At 36.2% G+C, this 24830-nt stretch overlaps 1 protein-coding gene across 31 annotated transcripts in view; it reads right to left on the bottom strand.

Moving 5' to 3' along the window:
- The window catches only part of LOC105493186 (bromodomain adjacent to zinc finger domain 2B), a 412599-nt gene that overhangs the window by 110458 nt on the left and 277311 nt on the right, over positions 1 to 24830 (bottom strand). For 25 of the 31 annotated variants that reach the window (XM_071072832.1, XM_024796394.2, XM_011760666.3 and 22 more), the window contains 7 exons: positions 19129 to 19332; positions 18424 to 18819; positions 12160 to 12766; positions 10268 to 10561; positions 8609 to 8669; positions 7724 to 7832; positions 7355 to 7456 (listed from right to left, as the gene is read on the bottom strand). In XM_071072832.1, the coding sequence (XP_070928933.1) occupies positions 7355 to 7456; positions 7724 to 7832; positions 8609 to 8669; positions 10268 to 10561; positions 12160 to 12766; positions 18424 to 18819; positions 19129 to 19332 (1773 nt within the window). The remainder of the gene's footprint in view (positions 1 to 7354; positions 7457 to 7723; positions 7833 to 8608; positions 8670 to 10267; positions 10562 to 12159; positions 12767 to 18423; positions 18820 to 19128; positions 19333 to 24830) is intronic. The other 6 variants (XM_011760685.3, XM_011760683.3, XM_011760692.3 and 3 more) reach the window with 2 other exon arrangements.

A 24830-nucleotide genomic window follows, 5' to 3' on the forward strand; every position in this document is an offset into this window, starting at 1 on the left:
CTGTAGACATTTTACTTTTTATGGACTTGTGCATTAAAAAGAAGAAACACTACTTTTTTCTAAATGCAACATCTCAAAGAAAAAAAGCAACATTTTCAGAGTCATTTTAAACTTGCTTCTTCCTTGTATCTTTCAATTTTATGCTTTTTTTGGCCTGATAACAGTAGACATTCCATACTCTAATGCTTCTAAACGTCCTGGTTGAAAAAAATAAAGTTAAGGTCTTCATGCTTAGATGTATAGCTTTCTACAATTCACAAAAAATGCATTTCAAGGTAGATCATAATGTATTTCAAAATAGTATGTCATTAACAATTTATTTTGATGCCTTCCTCTATTCCTAAGAAATATATAAATACCTCTTACCTTAATATTATATTTAGGTCAATAAAAATAATGCTATTTTATTACCAAAACATGTCTAGCTCAACCTTACTTTCTTTTATTCTGACAATCAAACACAAAGTAAAATAAAAACAACAACATTTTATTCAACAAGTTTTTTATAATGTGATGAAACAGAAGTCTGTAAGAAATTTATTTATCTTACACCATTTTCAAACGGGTTTCTAAAACTGCCAACAGAAGTTCATTAAAAGGCAGCCAGCCAGTACAGCATGGGCTTATATAGATTATTACAATTGTTTTGTTCCATGAAGTCTATCATTCTTCTAAAATCAAGATTTTTACAGAAGCTGGTAAGAAGTGCTTGAAAACTATCAGTATGCTGAAAAGTAGCCGATTCTACAAATTCCTCACTACATCTGTGGACCAAAATAAATAAAACTGATAATGGATACATTAAGTGTATCTTATTCCCTATTTCTTTCTTCCCTTTTTTTTTTTTTTTAATTAGAGACAGGGTCTCAATCTGTCACCCAGGCAGTCGTCCTCCTAGTGTAATGGCATGGTCATAGTTCTCTGCAGTTTCAAACTCATGGGCTAAAACAGTCCTTTTACTTTAGCCTCCCATGTAGCTGGGACTACAGGCATGCACCATCATGCCCAGGTAATATTTTTATTTTTTGTGGAGATGGAGTCTTGATACATTGCTCAGGCTAGTCTTGAACTTCCGGACTTAAGCAATCCTCCTGTCTCAGCCTCCCAAAGTGTTGGGATTACAGGTATGAGCCACCATGCTGGGCCTTTTATCCCCATTTCATTTGTAATCCTATTTTCTTGAATTAAGGGCATCTCTTTTTTTAAAGGTAATAATTACATTGTCGTCCTTCAGTAAATGATTAATTTACCTAAATTTTAATAATATAAGCTCACACACCTCTCATCTTATTGTACTATACAAAAGTTAGTTAATATTTTCAACAAATGCTTGCTGTTAATATTAATAAATACATATAAAATCATATCTTAAGCCCAGAAATATCTTGAATCAAAAAATGATTAAGCAAAATATCCATGGTACTCAACAAGAAAAAATAAAAGGCATCCAAATAGGAAGAGAGGAAATCAAACTATCTGTCTTAACAGACAATATGATTCTATACCTAGAAAACCCTAGAGACTTTCACAAAAGGCTCCTAGGACTGATAAACGAGTTCAGTAAGGTTTGAGGATACAAAATCAATACACAAAAATCAATAACATTTCTATATGCCAATAGCATCCAAGCTGAGAGCCAAATCAAGAATGCAATCTCATTTATTATAATAGCCACAAAAAGAACAAAATACCTAGGAATATAGCTATCCAAGGAGGTAAAAGATCTCTACAACAAAAATGACGAAACACTGCTGAAAGCAATCAGAGAAGACACAAACAAATGGAGAAACGTTCCATGGTCATGGATAGGAAGAATCAACATTGTCAAAATAGCCATACTGCCCAAAGTAATTTACAGATTCAATGCTTATTCCTATCGAACCACCAATGCAATTTTTCACAGAATCAGAAAAAAACTATTCTAAAATTCATAGGAAACCTAAAGAGCCTAAATTGCCAAAACAATCTAAGCTAAAAGAACAAAGCTGGAAGCATCACACTTACCCGACTTCCAACTATACTACAAGGCTACAGTAACCAAAACAGCATGGTACTGGTACAAAAACAGACACATAGACCAATGGAACAGGACAGAGAATCCAGAAATAAGGCTGCACACCCATGACCACCTGATTTTTGACAAAGTCAACAATAACAAGCAATGGAGAAAGAACTCCCCTATTCAATAAATAGTGCTGGGATAACTGGCTAGATGAACACAGAATATTGAAATTGGACCCCTTCCTTTCACCATATACAAAAATTAACTCTATGTGGATTAAAGACTTAAATTCCTAGGAACAAACCTAGGAAATACCATTCTGAACATCAACCTTGGCAAAGAATTTATTACTAAGTCCCTAAAAGCAACTGCAACAAAAATAAAAATTGACAAGTGAGACTTAATTAAACTAGAGCTTCTGTACAGCAGAAGAAACTATCACAGACAACCTACAGAATGGGAGCAAATATTCACAAACTATATATCTGACAAAGGTGTAATATCTAGACTCTATAAGAAACTTAATTCAACAAAAACAAAAAAGAACTCCATTAAAAAATGGACACAAACACTCCTGAAAAAAAATACGTGGAGCCAACAAATATACACAGAAATGCTCAACACCCTTAATCAAAAAGAAATGCAAATTAAAACCACAATGAAATACTATCTCATTCTGACACGAGTCAGAATGGCTATTGTTGGCCAGGTGCAGTGGCTCACACCTGTAATCTAATCTCAGCACTTTGGGAGGCCAAGGCAGGCGGATCACGAGGTCAGGAGATTGAGACCATCCTGGCTAACACAGTGAAACCCCGTGTCTACTAAAAATACAAAAAAATTAGCCGGGTGCAGTGGCGGGTGCCTGTAGTCCCAGCTACTCAGGAGGCTGAGGCAGGAGAAAGGCGTGAACCTGGGAGGTGGGGCTTGCAGTGAGCTGAGATGGCACTACTGCACTCCAGCTGGGTGACAGAGCAAGACTCCATCTCAAAAATAAAAGGCTATTAATAAAAAGTCAAAAAACAATAGATGTGGGCAAGATTGCAGAGAAAAGGGAACACTTCATACACTGATAGTAGGAACGTAAATTAGTTCAGCCACTGTGGAAAGCAATGCGGAGATTCCTCAAAGAACTTAAAACAGAACTATCATTAGACCCAGCAATCCCACTTACTGAGTATATACCCAAAGGAAAATAAATTGTTCTACCAAAAAGACACATGCCCTCACATGTTCACTGCAGCACTATTCACAATAGCAAAGACATAGAATCAACCTATATGCCCATCAACAGTGGACTGAATAAAGAAAATGGTATACATATGCCCAGGAATACTATGCAGCCATAGAAAGAATGATATCTTATCCTTTATAACAACATGGATGCAGCTGGAGGCCATCACCTAAGAAACATAATGAAGGAACAGAAAACTAAATATCACATGTTCTCACAAGTGACAGCTAAACATTGAATATCCACAAATGCAAAGATGTGAACAACAGACACTGGAGACTACTTGAGTGGGGAGAGTGGTGGTGGGGGGGATGGGGGTGGGGGTTGAAAAACTACCAATCAGGTACTGTGCTCCAGGATCATTTGCACACTGAACCTCAGTGATGTATAGCCTGCCCACCTAGCAAACCTGCACATGTACCCCTGAGCCTAAAATAAAAGTTGAAAGAAAAATAAACAAAGCACTGTGTCCCTAAAAAAATTACCAAACTACATGCTTAAAAATGATTTTGTTTTATTGCATGTAAATATGCCACAATAATATTATTTTTTAAAGAAAAAAATTTTTTCAATTAGGGATTTTCTTTAAAAATAATATCAACAACAAAGAAATTCTTAAATGTAAGAAAAAATTAATGATTTTATCTATTCTGAAATAAAATGTTGATGGGCTGTTGCTTCTCTTTCAGATTTATCATAGGTTGCTGTATAGACTTTGGGGGTGAGGGGACTTGTTTTTTGTTTTGAATTAACTTTTTTACTCTTTAGTATTTAATGTTGAGATGAATGGCCTTTGATGTAAATTATACTCCTGGAAGGAACAAATCATTGTCTCAATAAACTAGAGAAAAACCCAGAATTCTGCACTGCAGATATTATCTTCTAGCAGAGTGTTATCTCCTAAATTTTATATATAATATATGGAGAATTGGAATTCCGCTGATGCAATTTTTGTAATGTGTTAAGTAAAATTAGAACATATAGGACTAATGTTGGGGGTTTTGGGATATCTTTTAAGATTAACAAATGATGAAAAAAATATATTTCCCAGGAAAATGTTTTAATAGGAGAGTGATTAAGAATAGAGCTGTCAGCGCGCCCAAGAAGGCCGAATAGGAACAGCTCCAGCTTCCAGCTCCCAGCGTGAGCAACACAGAAGACAGGTGATTTCTGCATTTTCAACTGAGGTACCGGGTTCATCTCACTGGGGCGTGTCATGTCGGACAGTTGGCGCTGGTCCGCCCGTGCAGCCCAACCAAGGAGAGGTGAAGCACAGCAAGGCATCACCTCACCTGGGAAGTGCAAGGGGGAAGGTAATTCCTTTCCTAGCCAAAGGAAATTGAGACACACAACACCTGGAAAATCGGGTAACTCCCACCCTAATACTGCACTTTACCAAGGGTCTTAGCAAACAGCACACCAGGTGATTATATCCCACATCTGGCCCGGAGGGTCCCATGCCCACGGAGCCTCCCTCATTGCTAGCACAGCAGTCTAAGATCTAACTGCAAGGCAGCAGCGAGACCGGGGGAGGGGCGCCCGCCACTGCTGAGGCTTAGTCTTGAACTCTGGAGCTCAAGTGATCCGCCCGCCTCGACCTCCCAAAGTGCTGGGGTTACAGGTGTAACTCACAATGCCTGGCCTGTTTTTCACATTATATACATAAAACAAGCAAATTTTTGAAAAGACACAACATGCAAAAAACGTAGAAAGCAAAAAAATCCATTGCTATCACCATTACATCCATTATTAGTTTTGACACATTTCCTTCTAGTCTTTTAATATGCACACTTTTTAAAACATGTTTCATCATCAAACCATTTATACAATTTGCGTAAAAGCAGATATATTGTAAATACATAGGATCATCATTGCATGGTAACAGTAGCTTTGTGCCACCCTGTATTTTACATCTTCTACAAAATTCAGTGTGATCAAAATTATTTCACATCATAATTACTATAACAAAAATATATAATCTTGGTTTTCAGAGAACATTCTTATATAATGACATATATTTCCAGTTAACCATATGCTTAAACCTATTAATCACATAATCCAGTATATAAAAATGTACATGGTTTTATAACTATATGCATCTCTAATTAATTAACTAGAACACTTTTTTGGATGACTTACCTTTAATTGTTGTTTTCTAAAAGTATCCTGAATTCCTGTGTACTAATTTTGGTTTTAGCTAAAAGAAATGCTCTCGAAATTACGAATATTTTCCCCTAGCATTCTGCTGAAATGTTGGCAGCTTAACATATTTGGCTTTAGTAATTCATCCTATTTCCTTGATTGGAATTGATCTCAACAAGACAGTGTGCATTTGGAAAACACTGATTATATTTAATAAAAAGTGAATGCATGTCAAGGAACATTCTATTCTGTGTAATGAGGCTTTATAGATTAGGTCTAATTATCACTGATATAAAACAAAATCCTTTATATGTTAAATACCAATTAGCTTTCCTCTCAGAACAAAAATCTATGGAACTTAAAATCACAAAGATATCTTTGGCATAAATAATACAAGTAAGAATGTGACAACATGAAACAAAAATGTTTAAAATGATAATTTTTAAAGTTTCTAATAATGACTTTAAAACTGATGCAGTGTATATAGAATGTGTAACACTGTGGTTCATTAAAATTCTAAGAATCTGGTGACAGATTTAGTCTAAGTCAAAATTTTTTTTGTTTAAAAAAATAGAAAACCCTAGAATATATTTCCATATATTTCTATAAATCTCAGATAAACACATTTTGACATTTTAGAACTACCAATAAAGAGACAGGTAGATCTGGACATAACTTCTTTCTTTAAAAGTCATGGACTACAATAGAAAATAGGTTACATGATGTATGCAAAAGATTACTTTTTCAGAAACCTTGAGTTCTAGTTATGTCTCAGCCTTGTGTGTGACCTTAAAAAATTCCTTTAAGCTTCCAAACTCAAAATAAACCTCTTACAGAATGAGGGAGACCTTTTCCATTTCTAAATCATAAAATTTAAGGGTAAGATAGGATAGAAAAGTTCCCTATTCACAAAGAAAATATTAATTGGCAAAAAAATTTTTTCTATGCATTATGATGGGATAGAAGAGAGACAGGTTCAATGAAGAAGGAAAATATCAACTTTAGGTGGCTGAGCATTTTAGCCTTTTTGAAACATTGTTATGCATATGATCTCATTTTAATCTTGCCATAATCCTATGAGACAGAAGTGTAATATATTTATATATATTAAAATTGTTTCTATTTGGCAGATAACAAAGTTGTGGGCAAAGTGGGCACTATTTTGTTACTGTTCAGAATTACAAGAGTATTTCACAGATTAACAAGAATCTAGGTCTCATCACTCCTTAACTGGGACCCCTTTCAATGCAGCTAAAGTGAATAATAAGCACATGCAGCTGAATACAACTAAGGAACAAAGAGAAAGCATTAAAGAAAACATATAGGAAATGAGATCTCCTTGGTGGGTTCTTTTTGCTGACTAGTGAGGATGTATACTTAACACTATAAGCTCAAAGGGAGCTGTGGTGATATGGTCAGAAATGTGCACCAATTAATGTAAAAACTGAATTTCTGCAAAAACCAGAAATTTCATTCACCTAGTTTTAAGAAATGACAAAAAAACTTATCAAACTTGTGAAAATGCAACATATAGTGTGGCATAATCAAATGGACAAGATTCTTCCAAAACACTAGGACATATATATCCTCTTTTGGACTGACTGATTATAATAGGGTCTTCATATTCAAATTAGTTTTTAAAACTAGCTGTACTTTTCAGGAAACTAATGTTTTCCTATATTTCATATGAATATGCAGATGCTTTTATACCTATATGAATTGTAAAGTTATTGGTTGAATTAATAAAAACAGAAAAAATTTACTTATTTATGAAAAAGATACCTATTATGTCAAAGCTCCTTGTTACTGAAACATAGTTAATTGAGGCCTTAATGAGTGCTTACCACAAAGTTATATGTATAGCCATATGAACTAATTAAAGAAAGGCAATGCTCCAGAGTGTAGTGAAATTTACTTCATTTAGGTTATGGTACTACTTTTTGGTTCAAAGACTATACTTTTTAAAAAGTGGATACCTGCGGTCCATCTCTGGCTTCATAGAAGTCACCCACTCTTATTTTTGCACTGAAGCTGAAATTGTCCCTTGAGATATCCATTATTCCATTTCTGCTGAGATACTGAAAAAATCACATATTTTTCCACTTCAGGTTTTAATAATTACAACCCAGCTTTGATGTATAGCTAGCTTCAGGACACTAATGTTTTGCATATTCTATCAAGGGGCTATAAATTTATAGGAGATAAATTTAGGTTAAGTACAATAGTCCCATACAAGAGAATATTTAGTATCAAGGAACTTTATCTGAGAAAGGAGTACACTTTTTTTTGTACATGATCATGCTTAATAGGCACCAAATGTACATTATTTGGTGAAAAGTATGTACCTTTATTACTTCAGGGTACTGCCTAAGTTTCTTTCCACATGGAGCATAATATGCTACTTCTCCTTGAAGGCGCCCTCCAAAGTTTCTTATTCTTGTCTCTCTCTGCCAGCTACACATAACAGAAATGAAGGTTATAACATACTTAATTTTAAGACAGCTTTTAAAAATTAAAAATAAGTTAAAGTATACATGTTCTCTAGAAAACATGAAAAATGAAAACAACAACTCCTCAAACAACCCAAATATATTAACTGTCAAAATTATTTAGATTTCTAGCTAATTCAACTAAAAAATTAATTATTTAATTTATATATTAAACTCCATCAAAATGCTTAGAAATCGTAACTGATTACTTTGGGTACTCTGACATTTCAGTAACGTGTCAACGTATAGTGATTTTTACATCTGAAAAGCTTTAACGGAGGAGTAAAGTAAACCTGGCTCTCTGCTGGTTGGGGTTCACGTACATTCAGTCTAAAAGCTGTCATTTCTAATTAAACCATTTTAGCCAAACTCTGGTTGAGTCCCTCAATTTTGACCAAAGTAGCTTTTACTGTCCTTTAATTCTATCTTCACAAAAACTTCTCACAATCTTGCTGTACTCCTGCCCTTTGCCATCTGATTTGCTCTTGGTTCTTTATCAGTCATGTTCCTACTTGGCTGTATCATCCCACCCCAGCTCTGCCATACCTCCAGGAAACAGGATTAATTTCAGTTTTCTGATATACCAAATTCCTTGCCCTTTGCTCTGGCTCTTCCGCTCTAATAAATACTATGCAGCTATGTACTTCTTTTATTAATTGTAGAGAATGAGAAATCAAGTATACATCAAACGTGCATAAATATATGGGGGAAAAAGAAAAAGGGAAACCTTATTTTGCATACCCATATTCCAATGGAATACGCAGTTCACGTTCATCTGTTACTCTTCTTCTTTTGGAAGTGCCTTTAAAAAAATTCAATTGGTTAATATAAAAAATTCATTAATAGAGATAATAATCTTGATCGTTTAGAAAGTTTTCTTTTAAAAAGTATATGTTAATGACTTGGATTATTTAGTGTATTTCTATAATTTATACATTATTTTTAGATGGTTTTCAATAAAACACTGTATAAGGCAGGGGGCTTTTTTGTTCTTTTAGGTCTGAATGACAGAATAACTAGTTTTTCTCTCTAAAGAAAATACAATTCAAGGTAAAAATATATACCTTTCCTCTCATTTTGTTATTAAAGAAATGGCTAGAGAAGCAGGACAGAAAGAGGTTTCAGAAAACTTTTTTAAATTGTTGACTTTGAAAATATGAGTTTTCGGATGCTGAAAAATTTCAACAGTTGGCTCATACATTTAAAGATGATTTAATTTCTATGTCCATATATATCCATAGTCAAAAACACTACCAGGTCTTTTAATTAACCTAAACCACCAAGGATCAGGATTATGATTTTATGTAAAAATTTTCAAAGACCGAGATCAAGTTTCACAAACATAAATAAACTCATCTAAAATTAGTAGGCTATCATACTGGTATGTGGTAAATGAAAGCAAAGCTAGAAATTGACAAGAGGAGAATGAAATAAGTAAAATAACAAAATATTTTACTGTATACATCTATATTTTCTTAGACATGGAATGAGAACTGAGAGTAGTTTTGGAATATTAAATGTAGAAATGTTTAATGAAGACCTCTAGGAATTTATAAAAAGTCAAAATAGGAAAAAAAAGGACATGGCATATTAATGGAATAAGATTGCTACTCTCTAATAGAAACAACACTGGCTACATGTTGGGCAGATAGCATCTTAAGTAACCAAGTGAGCTTCTTTATAAAGTACAGTTGGCCGTTGAACAACATGGGTTTGAACTGTGTGAGTCCACTTATATTCAGATTTTCCTCCACTTCTGTCACCCAGGAGACAGCAAGACCAATCCACCTCCTCCTCAGCCTATTCAACATGAAGATGAGAATGAAGATCTTTATAATGATCCACTTCCACGTAATGAAGAGTCAATATATTTTCTCTTGCTTATGATTTTCTTACTAACATTTGTCTTTTCTCTTTATTGTAATACAGCATAGAACACATACAACATATGTTAATTGACTATTCATGTTATCAGTAAGGCTTCTGGTCAATAGTAGGCTAACAGTTAAATTTTTGAGAAGCCAAAAGTTCCATGTAGATTTTCGACTGTGTGTGGAGCCAGTGCTCCTAAATCCTGCGTTCAAGGGTCAAGTGTACAAAAAAGTCCAAATGTCAATTAAATTCTACATTCTAGAAGCACAAACTGAACACAAAAGCAGAAAAGGTTCAAAACCAAAAGAACTGTCATTAATCAGATCCTTAAACTGGAAAATCAGGGGGAAAAAAAAGACCAGGTTATAAGTCATATTCTTTGAAAATACATGCTGACCTTCCTTAGCCAACCTAAAATCTAACTCTAATCTTGATTCCAGTGAGATCATCTCCAGAACACTCTATCAATAAAAATTCTTGCTATGGTTTGACTTCTACTTTAGAATAATAAAAATAAAGGGTAGGTACCAGAGTGTGGGCTTGAAGTAAGTGTGGAAGAAGATGTACCAAGAAAAGCAGGTAACTGGGATTCAGAACATAAGGCAGCAGGAGCAGAGCCTGGGGCTTTTGCTATGTGGAGGTTACGAGGTGTTGAGTGAGCTGTAAGACTCATGGAAGGGCTTTTGACAGAGGAAGTTGTTTTATTCAGTTTCATTGAAGTTTTCTCTCCTTCAGTATCACTATCTGATTCATCTTGGTCTTTATCATCATCATCTTCTTCTTCTGATCCTTCTGTATCTGATTCTGAATTACTATCTGATTCTGGGAAGTAAAAGAAGCATTTGTATATTATAACTAGATAATCACCAATAATTTGCAGTTTGTATCTAAATGGACTAGCTCAGGAACCAGCAACTGTGAATGAGAACTCAAATGAGCAATTTTCCTACAGAGTTAATGTTATAAGCTATTTGAGAACAGTGTATGCAGGATATAAATCTTCAAAAAAATTTTTTTAAAGTGTAAGTTTTACTCAACACTTTAATCTAAAACAGTTCTCATGTGACATTATTCACATGATGAGTTCTGCTTGGTGTCAAAATAATTTTTTATTTAATGGAGAAACTAAAGTAAACGGGGATTAAATTGACTATTCAAACTAACAGATTCCAATAGCTTATGAAGTACAGTAAGTCAAATATGAGAAAGAGAAATCTGGAACTACCATCATACTTCCATTTGGGCTCTGGAGTAAAAGAAAACCAGTTTCAACAGGAGATTCTTGGTTTTTTGGCTGCAGTTTTTCTATTTACATACAAGACTTCATCAGGCTTTTCTGGCCTCTCAAAAAACTAGGCCTACAGAAATAATTATAGTAGGATAATTCAATAATTTAAGTTTGTTCTAGCTATGTAGTTCTATGTATGATGCATCCGTTCCTCTAGATATGTAAAATCTATTACTAGATTAAACTTGATAAACATAGGAGTAATACTTAGACTGTTTCCTCATAGTTCACAGAACAATAGCTTCTGTGGAATTCTGGTTTGTGTGATATCATTTGCCTATATTGAAATTCATTATAAAAGTTTTAAAAGTAATGAATATTGATATTTATGATCTATCATACAAAGTTGTTTTATGGAAACCCCAGGAAGAGTGGTTCTTACCCTGAGCACGAAGTTTGTTTTTAACTTATAGACACTATAAATTGTACAGCTGAGTATATTTTCCTATTCAGATTAGCTGCTAAAAAAATTAGTTGAATCTGTAGTTGACCAGTAACAAATCCACAAATGTTTATAATACGTATTTCATTTTTGTATTCACAATTTAAGCTCTCTTGTATTTTATGTTTTCAATCTTCTGTGGAATGAGGAGAGGGAAGGAAAATAAAAATGCAAAGAAGTTAACCCCCGATCCAGCAAAAAAAAAAAAGTGACTCAAAATTAAATCAGAGAGTCATCTATATGTTATTTAACAAATTTTCTGTTATTGATGGAACATTCATAGAGATTTAGATTTTTGGTACTTTCTGAATGACTATGACTATAATTCTATCTTTGTTCAAAACACCTGGTGATACATTTTAACAAGTAGCAGAAGAAATGAAAGAAGAGTGGTCCTGAATGAAATAAAAATTAAGCAAGTTGATGAAATTATGTCTTAATTTATGCATCATTTGTATTCATCCTAAAGTGATTATTTGTTTAATGTCAAATGAATAACAAGCTGAGAATCTGACTTAGGATTTCCAGTATCAATTACTCCTGTATTTTACGAGCTCATTATAGAAATGCACAAAGCTGTGTGAAACACAGTAAATCACAGTGATTTTAAGTCTGAATTAAGAAATGCTTTAAAATGTCTGGTTCATATAGCATCTAGAGAAATACTTTAAATTTTAAAATGAAAATAACCTGATTGGCTGTCATCAGATTCATCATCTTCATCATCTTCCTCATCTTCTTCCTCATCATCTTCCTCTTCATCCTCATTTGAATCTTCAGAATCTTTACTACTGGGAATGTCTGAATCTGTTCCTCTGAATTGTTCCACTAAAGTTTTTGCAGGATGGGAGTGACGCTGTGTTTTCACCGGGTTTACATTATTGCTAACTGCTTTTTCCTTCCCTTGACTATGCAGGATGGGAGAAGCAGAGGGCATTACAGGTGTCTGATTGCCAGGGGTTCTTCTCCCACTTGTACTCAAATTTACAGGTGAGGAAAAAGGAGTGCTACTTGCAGCAGCAATGTTTTCATTAATCTTGCTCTGCATTTTAGTTTTGGTAGTAAGTGCTAGAGGAGCTTCTTGAATGACACTTTGAATAACTCCATTTGGTTGGTGATTACCTAAAAGTGCATTTGTCAAGAATGGATTTGGGTGGTTGTTTTCTAATATTTGTTTTGGATGTGCTGGTGAACTAGAGGTTGCTTTTGGATTTGACAAAGCTGCAATAACCTTCTTCAGGCTCTTAGATGACTCTTGTTTCTTTAACTGTGATGGGAATGCCTGTTTATATTGTTCCTGTTGAAACATAAGTTAAAAAACACAACAAAATGTACCACAAAACAAAGATTGCTTTTATTTGCTTTCAATATCTGAAAACAAATTACAACTATCATATCACACACAAATTTAAATCATGATATACAAGTGCTGTAAAAGTAGCAACAGCTATGACTAGTTGGTTGCTACATTTCGGCTGTAACTAAATAAAATTTAATTAGCTTTTACCCCTTAAAAATTATACGCCTTTTGACTATCCTCCTTGCTTTACTGTTGCTTCCATTTTCACAATAATCCAAACCTAAAACCATTTTCTTGCATGAAATAGCCTCCTCTTAGAAATTTCAAGCTGACAGGCTGGGCGCGGTGGCTCAAGCCTGTAATCCCAGCACTTTGGGAGGCCGAGCCGGGCAGATCACTAGGTCAGGAGATTGAGACCATCCTGGCTAACACGGTGAAACCCCGTCTCTACTAAAAAATACAGAAAACTAGCCGGGCGAGGTGGTGGGCGCCTATGGCCCGAGCTACTCGGGAGGCTGAGGCAGAATGGCCTGAACCTGGGAGGCGGAGCTTGCAGTGAGCTGAGATCCGGCCACTGCACTCCAGCCTGGGCAACAGAGCGAGACTCCGTCTCAAAAAAAAGAAAAAAAAAAAAAAAGAAATTTCAAGCTGACAAAATACTGTTTATTCTTCAAGATCCAAACCAAGAAGCTTTCCAAATTTCCCAGCATTCTTTGCCTCTTTCCTTTGAGCTCCTTTACCTCTTTATACAGATGCTCCTCAGCTTGCCATGGGGTGACTTCCCCATAAACTCATCGAAAGTTGAAAATATCATTAAGTCAAAAATAGATACAATACACCTAACCTACCAAACATCACAACTTAGTCTAGGCTACCTTAAATATACTGAAAACACTTACATTAGCCTAAAGTTGAGCAAAATAATCTACCAACACAGTACACTGTAGAGTATTGGTTGTCTGCCCTCATTATCATGTGGCCAAGCAGGAGCTGTGGCTCACTGCTGCTGCCCAGCATCAAGGGACTATTGTACCGATTTCTACTGAATGTGTATAGCATTTGCACCATTGTAAAGTTGAAAGATCATAAGTCAAACAAGTCTTTTTTTTTTTTTTTGAGACGGAGTCTTGCTCTGTTGACAGGCTGGAGTGCAGTGGTGCGATCTTGGCTCACTGCAACCTCTACCTCCTGGGTTCAAGCGATTGTTCTGCCTCAGTCTCCCAAGTAGCTGGAACTACAGGCATGCACCACCATGCCCAGCTAATTTTTGTATTTTTAGTAGAGATAGGGTTGCACCATGTTGGCCAGGATGGTCTCGATCTCTTGACCTTGTGATCCGCCTGCCTCGGCCTCCCAAAGTGCTGGGATTACAGGTGTGAGCCACTGCGCCCAGCCAAGTCAAACAAGTTTAAGTTGGTGACTATATGTACTCTTATGCCACACCATCTTTAGTATACATAGCATATGCCTATATGCCTGAAATCTCTAAGGAGATAACTTAACATCTTTGATAAATTCCTCAGGGTAGAAACACTCATTTATTCACCTTTATGGTCTTCCTAAGACATTGCTCAGAACCCTGTGCTTGGTATGTGCTCAAAAAACAATTTTAGGTTGCTGAATGAGTAAATTCCTGAGCAAGAACTTCTGTGAAGCAAAGATTTAAGACACTAAGCTGGTGGAAGTGGACATTCTGTGGGTTCTACTTTAGTGTGCCTTTCCATAGTAACATTCCAGAGTAAACAATTTAGAAAAATACAATTTTCTTGGAAAAGATTATAAACCATTAAGCCATAAAATTTATGTCTATAAAGAAACAAAAACTTATTTAACTATTAGAATCTCCTTGAAAACAATACAATCATGATTTTTATTAAGCTACTATGATTAAAATATTACATAAAAATAAGCAGCATTAGAATTATTAAGATCTTTTCAGTTAACAGAAGGAGTAGAATTTCTTAATCTAAGGTAAAATTCTACATTGAAAATGATTGCCTTGAAATTAAAATCAGCAGTGTTGTCAGCATCAGACTTGGGCTCCTAACACTCAAATCAGCAAAGATTTGTGATGGAGATTTCGCAAGTGTAAATGCTGATGGAACGTTATATAAAATACTTACTAAATATTGTATTTATTCTTCTTATTATTATTTTTAGACAGAGTCTCACTCTGTCACCCAGGCTGGAGTGCAGTGGCACGATCTTGGCTCGTGGCAACCCCCACCTCTTGGGTTTAAGCCTGCCTCAGATTCCTGAGTAGCTGAGACTACGGACGCGTGCCATCATACCTGGCTAATGTTTTTGTTTTTTTTGTTTTTGTTTTTTTTTGAGACAGAGTCTCTCACTGTGTCTCCAGGCTGGAGTGCAGTGGCGCGATCTTGACTCACTGCAACCTCCGCCTCCCCAGCTCAAGCGATTCTCCTGCCTCAGCCTCCCGAGTAGCTGGGACTACAGGCGCATGCCACCACACCCAGCTAATATTTATATTTTCAGTAAAGATGGGGTTTCACAATGTTGGCCAGGATGGTCTTGATATCTTGACCCTGTGATCCACCTGCCTTGGCCTCCCAAAGTGCTGGGACTACAGACGTGAACCACCGCACCCAGCCTTTTTTTTGGATTTTTAGTAGAGAAGGGGTTTCACCATGTTGGCCAGGCTGGCCTTGAACTCCTGACCTCACGTGATCCACCTGCTCTTGGCCTCCCAAAGTACTGGGATTACAGGCATGAGCCACTGCACTCAGCCTGAAATACTTATTAAATATTTTAAAGCAGCAGTACTAACAAGCAGTAAGCAATGTAAACTTTTTCATTTATGAAAAACAACTATGCTGTATTAGTTTAGAAATTAAGATAATCTTTGCAAATAAAAACTGTCACAAAATATTTGTACCTAAGGCAATATCTTACAAAGAGAAAGTGCTTAATTAGTAATTATTCAGTAAATTACGGAAAATTATACTAGTTAGATGTACTTTTTCAATGTAATTTTATAGCAAAATTCTTACATAAAATACTTTAATATATACAAGATTTAAATTTTCAGCAGAAAAATGAGTGATTTCGTCTGTTAGAACATAATTATGTAATAATTTTGTAACCTTTTTTTATAGGTAGTAAGTTTTCCTTCTAAATATACAGGTCCAAAGGGCCATAAAAACCAAAGTCCCTTTAGTTTTGTATTTTAATTTTCTGCAACAATTACAGTGTTCCTCACTGTAATTCTAAAGAATCACTTCCCATTTATTGACACCAATAAGTTTTTAATAACAGCCAAAGATTTCTATATTTTATTCAAATTGCTCTTTTATAGTACACATATTATCATTTTTAAAATCAGGGGTGATGTGTAAAAAGGAGATGGAGAGAAATTTGAGACCTGTATAGTAGCAAACCTCTTGCTGCTTTAAGATATCCATTTGGGGCCAGGCGCGGTGGCTCACGCCTGTAATCCCAGCAGTTTGGGAGGCCAAGGCAGGCAGATCACTTGAGGTCAGGAGTTTGCGACTAGCCTGGCCAACATGGTGAAACCGCATCTCTACCGAAAATATAAAAATTATCTGGGGGTAGTGGCAGGCGCCTGTAGTAGCAGCTACTTGGGAGGCTGAGGCAGGAGAATGCTTGAGCCGGGGAGGTGGAGCTTGCAGTGAGCCGAGATAGCGCCACTGCACTCCAGCCTGGGCAACAGAGCGAGACTCTGCCTAAAAAAAACAAACAAACCCATTTGGACGGGAAGAGGAGACGAGTTCCAAAACCTGTCCTATCTCCAAGCTCTTGCTCCCCGAGACCCTGCAGATCACAAAAAGTCCTCCAGATAAAAGTCGATAAAAGAGGGCCGGGCGCAGTGGCTCATGCCTGTAATCCCAGTACTTGGGAGGCCGAGGCGGGTGGATCATGAGGTCAGGAGATTGAGACCATTCTGGCTAACACGGTGAAACCCCATCTCTACTAAAAATACAGAAAAAATAGCCGGGTGTGGTGGCGGGCGCCTGTAGTCCCAGCTACTTGGGAGGCTGAGGCAGGAGAATGGTGTGAACCCGGGAGGCGGAGCTTGCAGTGAGCCGAGGCCGAGATCCCGCAACCGCACTCCAGCCTGGGCAGCAGAGTGAGACTCTGCCTCAAAAAAAAAAAAAAGTTGATAAAAGAAAGCTGACATAAGATCTACAAAATTCCACTCCTGGTCTATGTATTCAATCAATCTATATGGATTTAAGTTACATTGTCTTCAGTGTAAGGGTACTGAAGGATTCAGTGATTAAATAACCTTTAAGAAAATAACGAACTAATGAGGGATGCAGGTAGGTACCTCTAACTCAATGACAGGTACTGACAAAGAGAAGGTAATCTTTTAGAGTTGAGTCTAATGTGAATGTCCAATTTTATCATCTGTAAATGAGGATAATATTAGTAGCACTCATAGATGTTATGACCAATAAGTTAATGTATGTTCAGCAATTAAAACAATGGCTGGCAAACAGTAAATGCTCTACAAGTGTTATCTAATTAAGTTGCCTAATGATAATGTTTGTAATATTGTGTTCAAACATAATGGTTTGCTACTCTAGGCTGATTCTAGAATAAAAAGCAATACTCATTTAATTATTAGAATTTTGCTGGACATATGAAGGTAGTCTATGTAGTAAAATCAACAGCAAGAAAAACAAAGATGAGAAAATTCTCTGAAGAGTGTTTCCAGTATTTGTGTAAGTAGAAGTTATATTTCTACTTCTAGAAATGGCAAAGGAATTTTTTTTTTTGGTAGAGACAGGGTCTCACTATGTGGCGGAGGTTGGTCTCAAACAGTCCTGGGCTCAAACAGTCCTTCTGCCTTGGCTCCCAAAGTGCTGGGATTACAGGTGTGAACCACCATGTCTGGCCAGAAAAGTGATTCTTTATGAAGGGTTTTTACACTTAAAATGTATACATTCTAGAACTATAGAGGTAAATTACTTGAGTCCATTTCTTTGAAAAAGAATATATTTGGCTGGATGTGGTGGCTCACGCCTGTAATCCCAGCATTTTGGGAGGCCGAGGCAGGCAGATCACTTGAGGTCAGGAATTCGAGATCAGCCTGGCCAACATGGTGAAACCCCATCTTTACTAAATACACAAAAATTAGCCTGGTGTCGTGATGCACGCCAGTAGTCCCAGCTATTAGGAAGGCTGAGGCAGCAGGATCACTTGGATCCAGGAGGTGGAGGTTGCAGTGAGCTGAGATTGAGCCACCGCCCTCCAGCCTGGGCAACAGATTGAGACCCTGTCTCAAAAAAAAAAAAAAAAAAAAAAATTGGTATTAGGAAAAAAAGGACATTAATTTTAAACCCAAGTAATTGTGAAGCTTGTCTTATTCAAACATACTTATCCCCTTATTTCTAAATCCTTAGATCTTGGGTGTGGGGGCTTATCTTAGGGATGGGTTGCAGGGGAGCTGGAGTAACATGATTGCATTGCCAAAAATACATTAAACAGATACATATATGAATATAAAATGAGAGACATTTAGTTTTCTGATGTACATATTCTATTCCTGGAGACTAAGAAGGTATAAAAATGAGGGTAGAATTTAACTTAAACTTGTGTATTATAAGACAATATAGAAGCTCTATCTGTTTCTAGTAGTAAAATTCTTGTATAAATAATTTGTAACTCACCCGTTTGGATCTCAATTCACTGGTCAATGAACTAGATTCTTCAGAGGTATTTTTATTCCCTGCTTTAAGAACATCAGGAGAAGGAACTATGAGTTTCATGTAAGTTTCCTTTTTGGCTTGATTTACCAAAGATAAAGGTTTCACATTGGACACCAATCCCGTAGACTGTATCACACTGGTGTGTTTGTTCACAGATTCCTCCTTTGCCTGAGAGCTTTGGAAAATAAATGGAAGCTGCTGTGACAAAACCTGAGGCTGCTTCTGCTGGGATTGGAATGATGAGTGAGTCTGGGATTCAGACACAAGAGGTAATGGCTGGTGTATTCTTTTTTCCTGGGCTTTTTCAGTTGCTTTCTGTCCATCTGCTTTTGGGTCTGAAATACCATGTAATAGCACCTAGAAATAAAAATGAAAAGGTAAGTTCCTAACATCTATTAAGATAAAGACTATCAAGCAGTAAAACCTGGAGATAAAAACGGATACTTTAAAAGTGTTCCTAATGCCTTATGATAATACCTAAAAATCTAAAAATTCATAAAATACCATATGTCCCTTTAAAAATATTTCTTCATCTTCTTTCTTGGGCAAAAGTATGAACTCAAAGTAATGATTAACTTTAAAACTACAGACTTTGAGAGTCAAGATAAACCAGTTAATTTCTAAATATGAATAATGTTTGGATACTGTCCATGAAAAAAATTATACCTGGTTGTTACTTTTATGTTGTGCTTCACTCTCTGAATCAGAATCATCATCTTCACTTTCTTCAATACTTTGATCTTCTTCCTCTTCATCTTCTTCTAGATCATCTGAATCACTACTACTAATGCCTTCACTTGAGGTGTCTGATGATGTGCCTGAATCACTATCACTGTTGCTGGAACTTTCCATTGCTTTCTTCCTTGGTTTCTGGATAATGACAAGGTAGTTGGCAAGACTTTATTTTTCGAAAACATTCAAGTTTCAATAAAAGGTATGCTCTTTTTAATTTTCAAATGCTATTTTCAATCTCAAATGTTATTGTAGGAAAAAGTCACATATTGTAAGGATAATTATTTAACAAACTGATCAACTTAACTTACATGACAGAACTCCTCAATAAAAAGTGCAAGTTCTGTCATGTAGAATATTGAAAATATCAATATAGCATATGTGTAGATGTATTCACATGGCTGCTAATCTTCAAAATGTGCGACAGACTAAAAAGATCAGTTCACAAAATGATTCCAACTATGATACATACATCAAAAGTTACACATTTAATCTTCTTTCTTTTTGCAGACAGTGAGTCAGTAGCCAAACATTTACCTATAACATGCCACACACACCTTTCTGGGTGTGTCCAAGACTGAGTCCTTGCCTTCAAGAAACTTACTAGTGCTGGTGATAGGGGAGTATAGACAGATGCTTAACATAAAAACAAATCATTCCATATAATAATAAGTGCTGTAGAGAAGATAAAGTAGGGTAGCAACAGTCTTATGCGGCTGCTTTAGTTAGGGTCAAGGAATTTAACTCTTTATGTTTCATTTCAGAAAAGATTAAAAAAGGTAGAAGACAAGGTAGATAAATATAAAGAGAGATATTTATTTCTGGAACAGTTAAGACTCTGCAAGAAAAATAAAATCTAAAGCTGGTAGAAAGTGGCATTAGGTCACATAAAAGTGAAGTTTTGTGTTCAAGAACACACAATAGTAGTAGATAAAAACAGCAAAAATCATGAGATGAATTATAACAAATTAACAAACCAATCAAGTAACTTAGAACTCCTCAATAAAAAGTACAAGCTCTGTCACGTAGAACATTGAAAATATTTATAATTATTTAACAAAGGGAAAGTTAAAATTTCACCAATAGAAAGACTGAAAAGGAGAAACAGTGAAATGATGGAGCAAGAAGATTAAGTACGATCTAGGAACATTTAATAGCATTTGCTGATAAAGAAAAAAATATAGAAAGAATAACAATAAATTACAAAAGTTATGATATTAACAGAAATACATCCTTTCATGACTACTCAGGATTGGGGAATGAAATACAGTAATATATCTCCACAACAGAAAGCCACATTGAAGCCACGGTTACAGATTGCAAATCTATAGTCTTTTTATTGTGTCTTCTGAACACTGATTCAGGTAACATTCATATAGTGAGGAGAGTCACTCCCGCCATTATATTCTGTTTGCAATGACTCTGTTTTTTTATTTTTTTGAGACAGAGTCTCGCTCTGTCGCCCAGGCTGGAATGCAGTGGCAAGACCTCAGCTCACTGCAACCTCTGCCTCCCAGGTTCAAGCAATTCTCTGCCTCAGTCTCCCGAGTAGCTGGGAGTACAGGCACCTGCCGCCACGCCCGGCTAATTTTTGTATTTTTAGTAGAGACAGGGTTTCCCCATCTTGGCCAGGCTGGTCTTGAACTCCTAACCTTATGATTCACCCGCCTCAGCTTCCCAAAATGCTGGGATTACAGGCAGGAGCCACCACAGCCAGCCTTGCAATGACTCTGTTTTAACTGCTCCAAACCAGCTAACAGAAGGCCTTCTTCAAAGATACACACTTCAATAAGCAGACTAATAGTTCCCATCATTTCTTGAGTTTTCTTCCCTCAAAGCAGGGCAGGCAGGAATGAGAAACTGAATTGGAATTGTATGGGAACCACCACAAGATGAGAAAGATCACAAGGTAGAGATTAAAGGAAAATAATAATATATTAATATTAAGACTACCATTTGTTTGTCAAAGAAACAGCTACTTCTTTGCAACCAACATCTGTTGTTGTTTTCTAAGCATGTATAGTAAGACTGAAAAGCATAAGGTACCTAAACGGAAATAAACATTTTTGTTTTAGTAAGGGATAAGAAAGAAAAGAAATAAGAGAGTGACGTGACAGTGATTTAGCAGAGAAAAATTAACTCCTATTTAAATGCCCAAGGAATAAGTGTGTAGCTTTTTATTTAAAGGTGGCATGAGAAATGGGGACTATACTCCCCAGGAGTAGTCATCCAGAGGTGCTGGTTCTGAAGCTTTAGGGTGCATAACATTCCTGAGTCCCACTTCTAAACTGGGCACTTACTGTGATTCTGATGCAGGGAGTGTGTGCCGAGCATACTTTCGCCATGTGTAAAGAGTTCTAGTTTGATAAGGTAACACATTTAGCACTCATTAAAACAAGGAGAAATGAGAAGTGTGAGTATTAGAGAAATAGGGAAAAGATGGGTTTGTATCACAGTTTATTAATTTTCCCCCATCCAATCTGGGAAAACTTTTCAGAATCCTCTCCTTGAACTTTCATTTCACTGTATACTTATTTCTTTTAATAACAAAACAAATACATATTCAAGGCTATGATGTACCAGGCATAGTTGCTCAAGTCTCTGTTGATACAAGGGTGTGAGAAACAGACACCAGCTCTGCTTAGTGAGAACTAGAAGAAGAGAATCAACAAACAATTTAAATAATTGTTTTGAGTGATAAATACCATGAGTAAAACAGAATAACTGGATAGACAATGTGTGCTGGGGAGTGGAGTGGGGCTTTGCTTAACACGTAGTCATCTCCCAAGGGAAAGCAAGAGCCAATCACCCAAGGACATAAGAGAAGAGCCTTTCAAGATGGGAAGTAGCAAAGGAAAAAGCCACCAGCTAGAAGTTGGTTGGGTGTGTTCAAAAATGAAAAGGTCAGCAGACCAGTTAGAGCATAATGAATCAGGAGAGACAGTGGACGGAAATAAGCATGTATGAACTGGTAGAGGTCAGATCACACAGCTCTTATAAGCCATGGCAAGGACTTTATTCCCAGTGGGATAGAACACTAGTGGAGGGAGTGATGACATTTGATGCATATTTCTCCCCCGTTTTTTGCTGTTAAAAATACACATAACATAAAATTTACTATTTTAACCGTTTCAAAGTATATGGTTCAGTGATATTAAATACATTCATAATGTTGTGCAAACATCAGTGCCATCCATCCTGTAAAACTGAAATTCTATACCTATTAACTCTTTTCATCTTGTAAAACTGAAATTCTCTATCTATTAAACACTAACTTTGCACACCTCCTTCCATGCTAGCCACTGGCAACAATCGTTCTACTTTGGTCTATAATTCTGATGAGTCTAAGTACCTCAAATAAGTGGAATCATACAGTAAAGTATTTGTCTTTTTGTGTCTGGCTTACTTCATTTTGTATAATAATGTCCTCAAGGTTCATCCATGTTGTAGCAAATATCAGAATTTCCTTCCTTTTTAAAGCTGAATAATATTAACATGTATGTATGTATGTATGTATGTGTACACATGCATCTCCCCCCATATTTTGCTTATCCAGTTATCTGTTGATAGACACTTCAGTTGTGTCTACATTTCAGCTATTCTGGACAATGCTGCTATGAGTATGGGTGTACAGAGACCTCTTTGAGACCCTGCTTTCAATTTTGGGGGGTACATACCCAGAAGCAGAATTGCAGAATCACATGGTAATTTAATTTTTAGTTTTTTGAGGAATTGTCATACTGTTTTCCACAGTGGCAGTACCACTTACTATTCTCTAACATGTAATATTTTCAAACCATAAAAAACCAGATATGTTTGTAAAGGTTATTTTGGTTGCTGTGGTAAGAATAATTTGTACGACGGTTGGAATAAAACTCATTCAACCTTGAATTGTTTTATTTTTTTCTTAACAGTCTGTATATTTTAGTCTTAATTTAATTATTTAAAATATCAATATTTATTCTAAATGCATATGTAGACTATATGAGGGGATTGGACTTAATCAGTGACTTTCAATGAGAACGGCTAAGTGCCCCACCACCCATGGGAGGTATCAAAATTAGCTGAAGAACATTTTTTTCAAACTACACACGAAAAGAATGAATGAAGCAACTTTTTAAAAAAGTTTTGAAAACTGAAAAAATATTGGGTGAAAAAGTATAGGATTTTCTTCTTTAGTTCCAATGCCCTTTATCTCCATTTTACTTGAACAACCCACTCCCACAAACACATGCTGAACCACGTATCATCTGAAAGTGCTGTTCTTTTGAAATCTTAAGTTCTAGCATGCCTCACTTGAATAGACAATCTCTCTATAATGTTATTTCCACTTAGTTGCCTTAGACACTAATATGGTACCTCAGAATCTATCTCTAAAACTGGGCAGAAAGAGGTGCCTCTGTGAGTTTTCAGTATGTTCTCCTAGTAATAGCTTTTAGTATGACAGCACTGACTCTGTTTAGGAATGTCAATGCAGGTTCCTCATTAGAACTAAGTACAGGAACTGTGTCATATTCATGCCTCCAAGGTCTTGTACAATGCCTTACACATTGTAGAGGCACCAGAGATTTTAGTTGATTTTAGCACTACTTCTTAAGAGGTAGGATAGCATAAGGGTTAAAAGCATGGGCATTTAACTTTTAGAAGCACATATAAAAATGCATCCAATGATATGATGTCTGGGATTTGGTTCAAAATAGTATGGGAATCAGAAATGGATGGTTTCAGTCAGTGTCTGGCATCAGAGAAACTGGCAGCAGCTCAGAGACAGGCCCTTAGTCCTTACACTAATGAGACTGCCATTGAAACAAATCCTATGGGAGAAGAGCCAAGAGCAGGTAAAGAGCAACAGGTGGAGAGTATGACACTGATACCTGTGTCCCTGGGAGGAAACAAGAATATTTTATCATGTTTGCTTGAGTGCTCAGTGGTGTGGGTTGAAAGGGAAATAAAATGGTTGTCTTGGGGTCTGTGTACAGCACTTTTGCATTTTTGTGATGGGTACTGTCAAGCTTCTTAGCATTACCAGATGGCCTTCCCCCAAGTCTTCATATAAGCATGCTATACTCTGGAAAATGCTTTCTATTGAGAAGGAAATTTAAAGATTTAGAGGAAATATATCTATGAAATATGCTCAGCAAAAGAAAATAAATGTATTTGTTCAGTTTTGTTTCATTTGTTCTCGAAAATATATGGAGCTTGGTGCTGCCTTGAAAAACGATAAAGAAAAGTTTGATAAAGTAGTTCTTAGGATTACAAATTGGAGTATAAGAGGCATGTAGCTCAGATTTAAAGTTCAGATCAACGTCATCTGCAGTCAGTGGCTACCCATATCTTGCTATTCTTGTTATGATGTATCAGAAGCTTCCTGTCACAATATTACAGCTGAGATGGTGAAGAACATCATGTGTGTAGGATCACAAACTTTTGACTGTCTGCCACTGGAAAACCAGGCCCTGAAAGCAGTTTTTATAAAACATAGAAGAGAAGACACAACTCTTGTCTTTGTTTCCCAAATGTTTGCAGTTGACGACAAGGCTTTAACTCGGACCTCTCATTCAAGAAGAAATCAGAAATTGGAGCAGACCAAATCCACTGATAAGAGTGATCTAACACATAATATGCTAGATCATATA

Source organism: Macaca nemestrina, chromosome 11 (genome assembly GCF_043159975.1).
Source record: "Macaca nemestrina isolate mMacNem1 chromosome 11, mMacNem.hap1, whole genome shotgun sequence".
Taxonomy (NCBI): domain Eukaryota; kingdom Metazoa; phylum Chordata; class Mammalia; order Primates; family Cercopithecidae; genus Macaca; species Macaca nemestrina.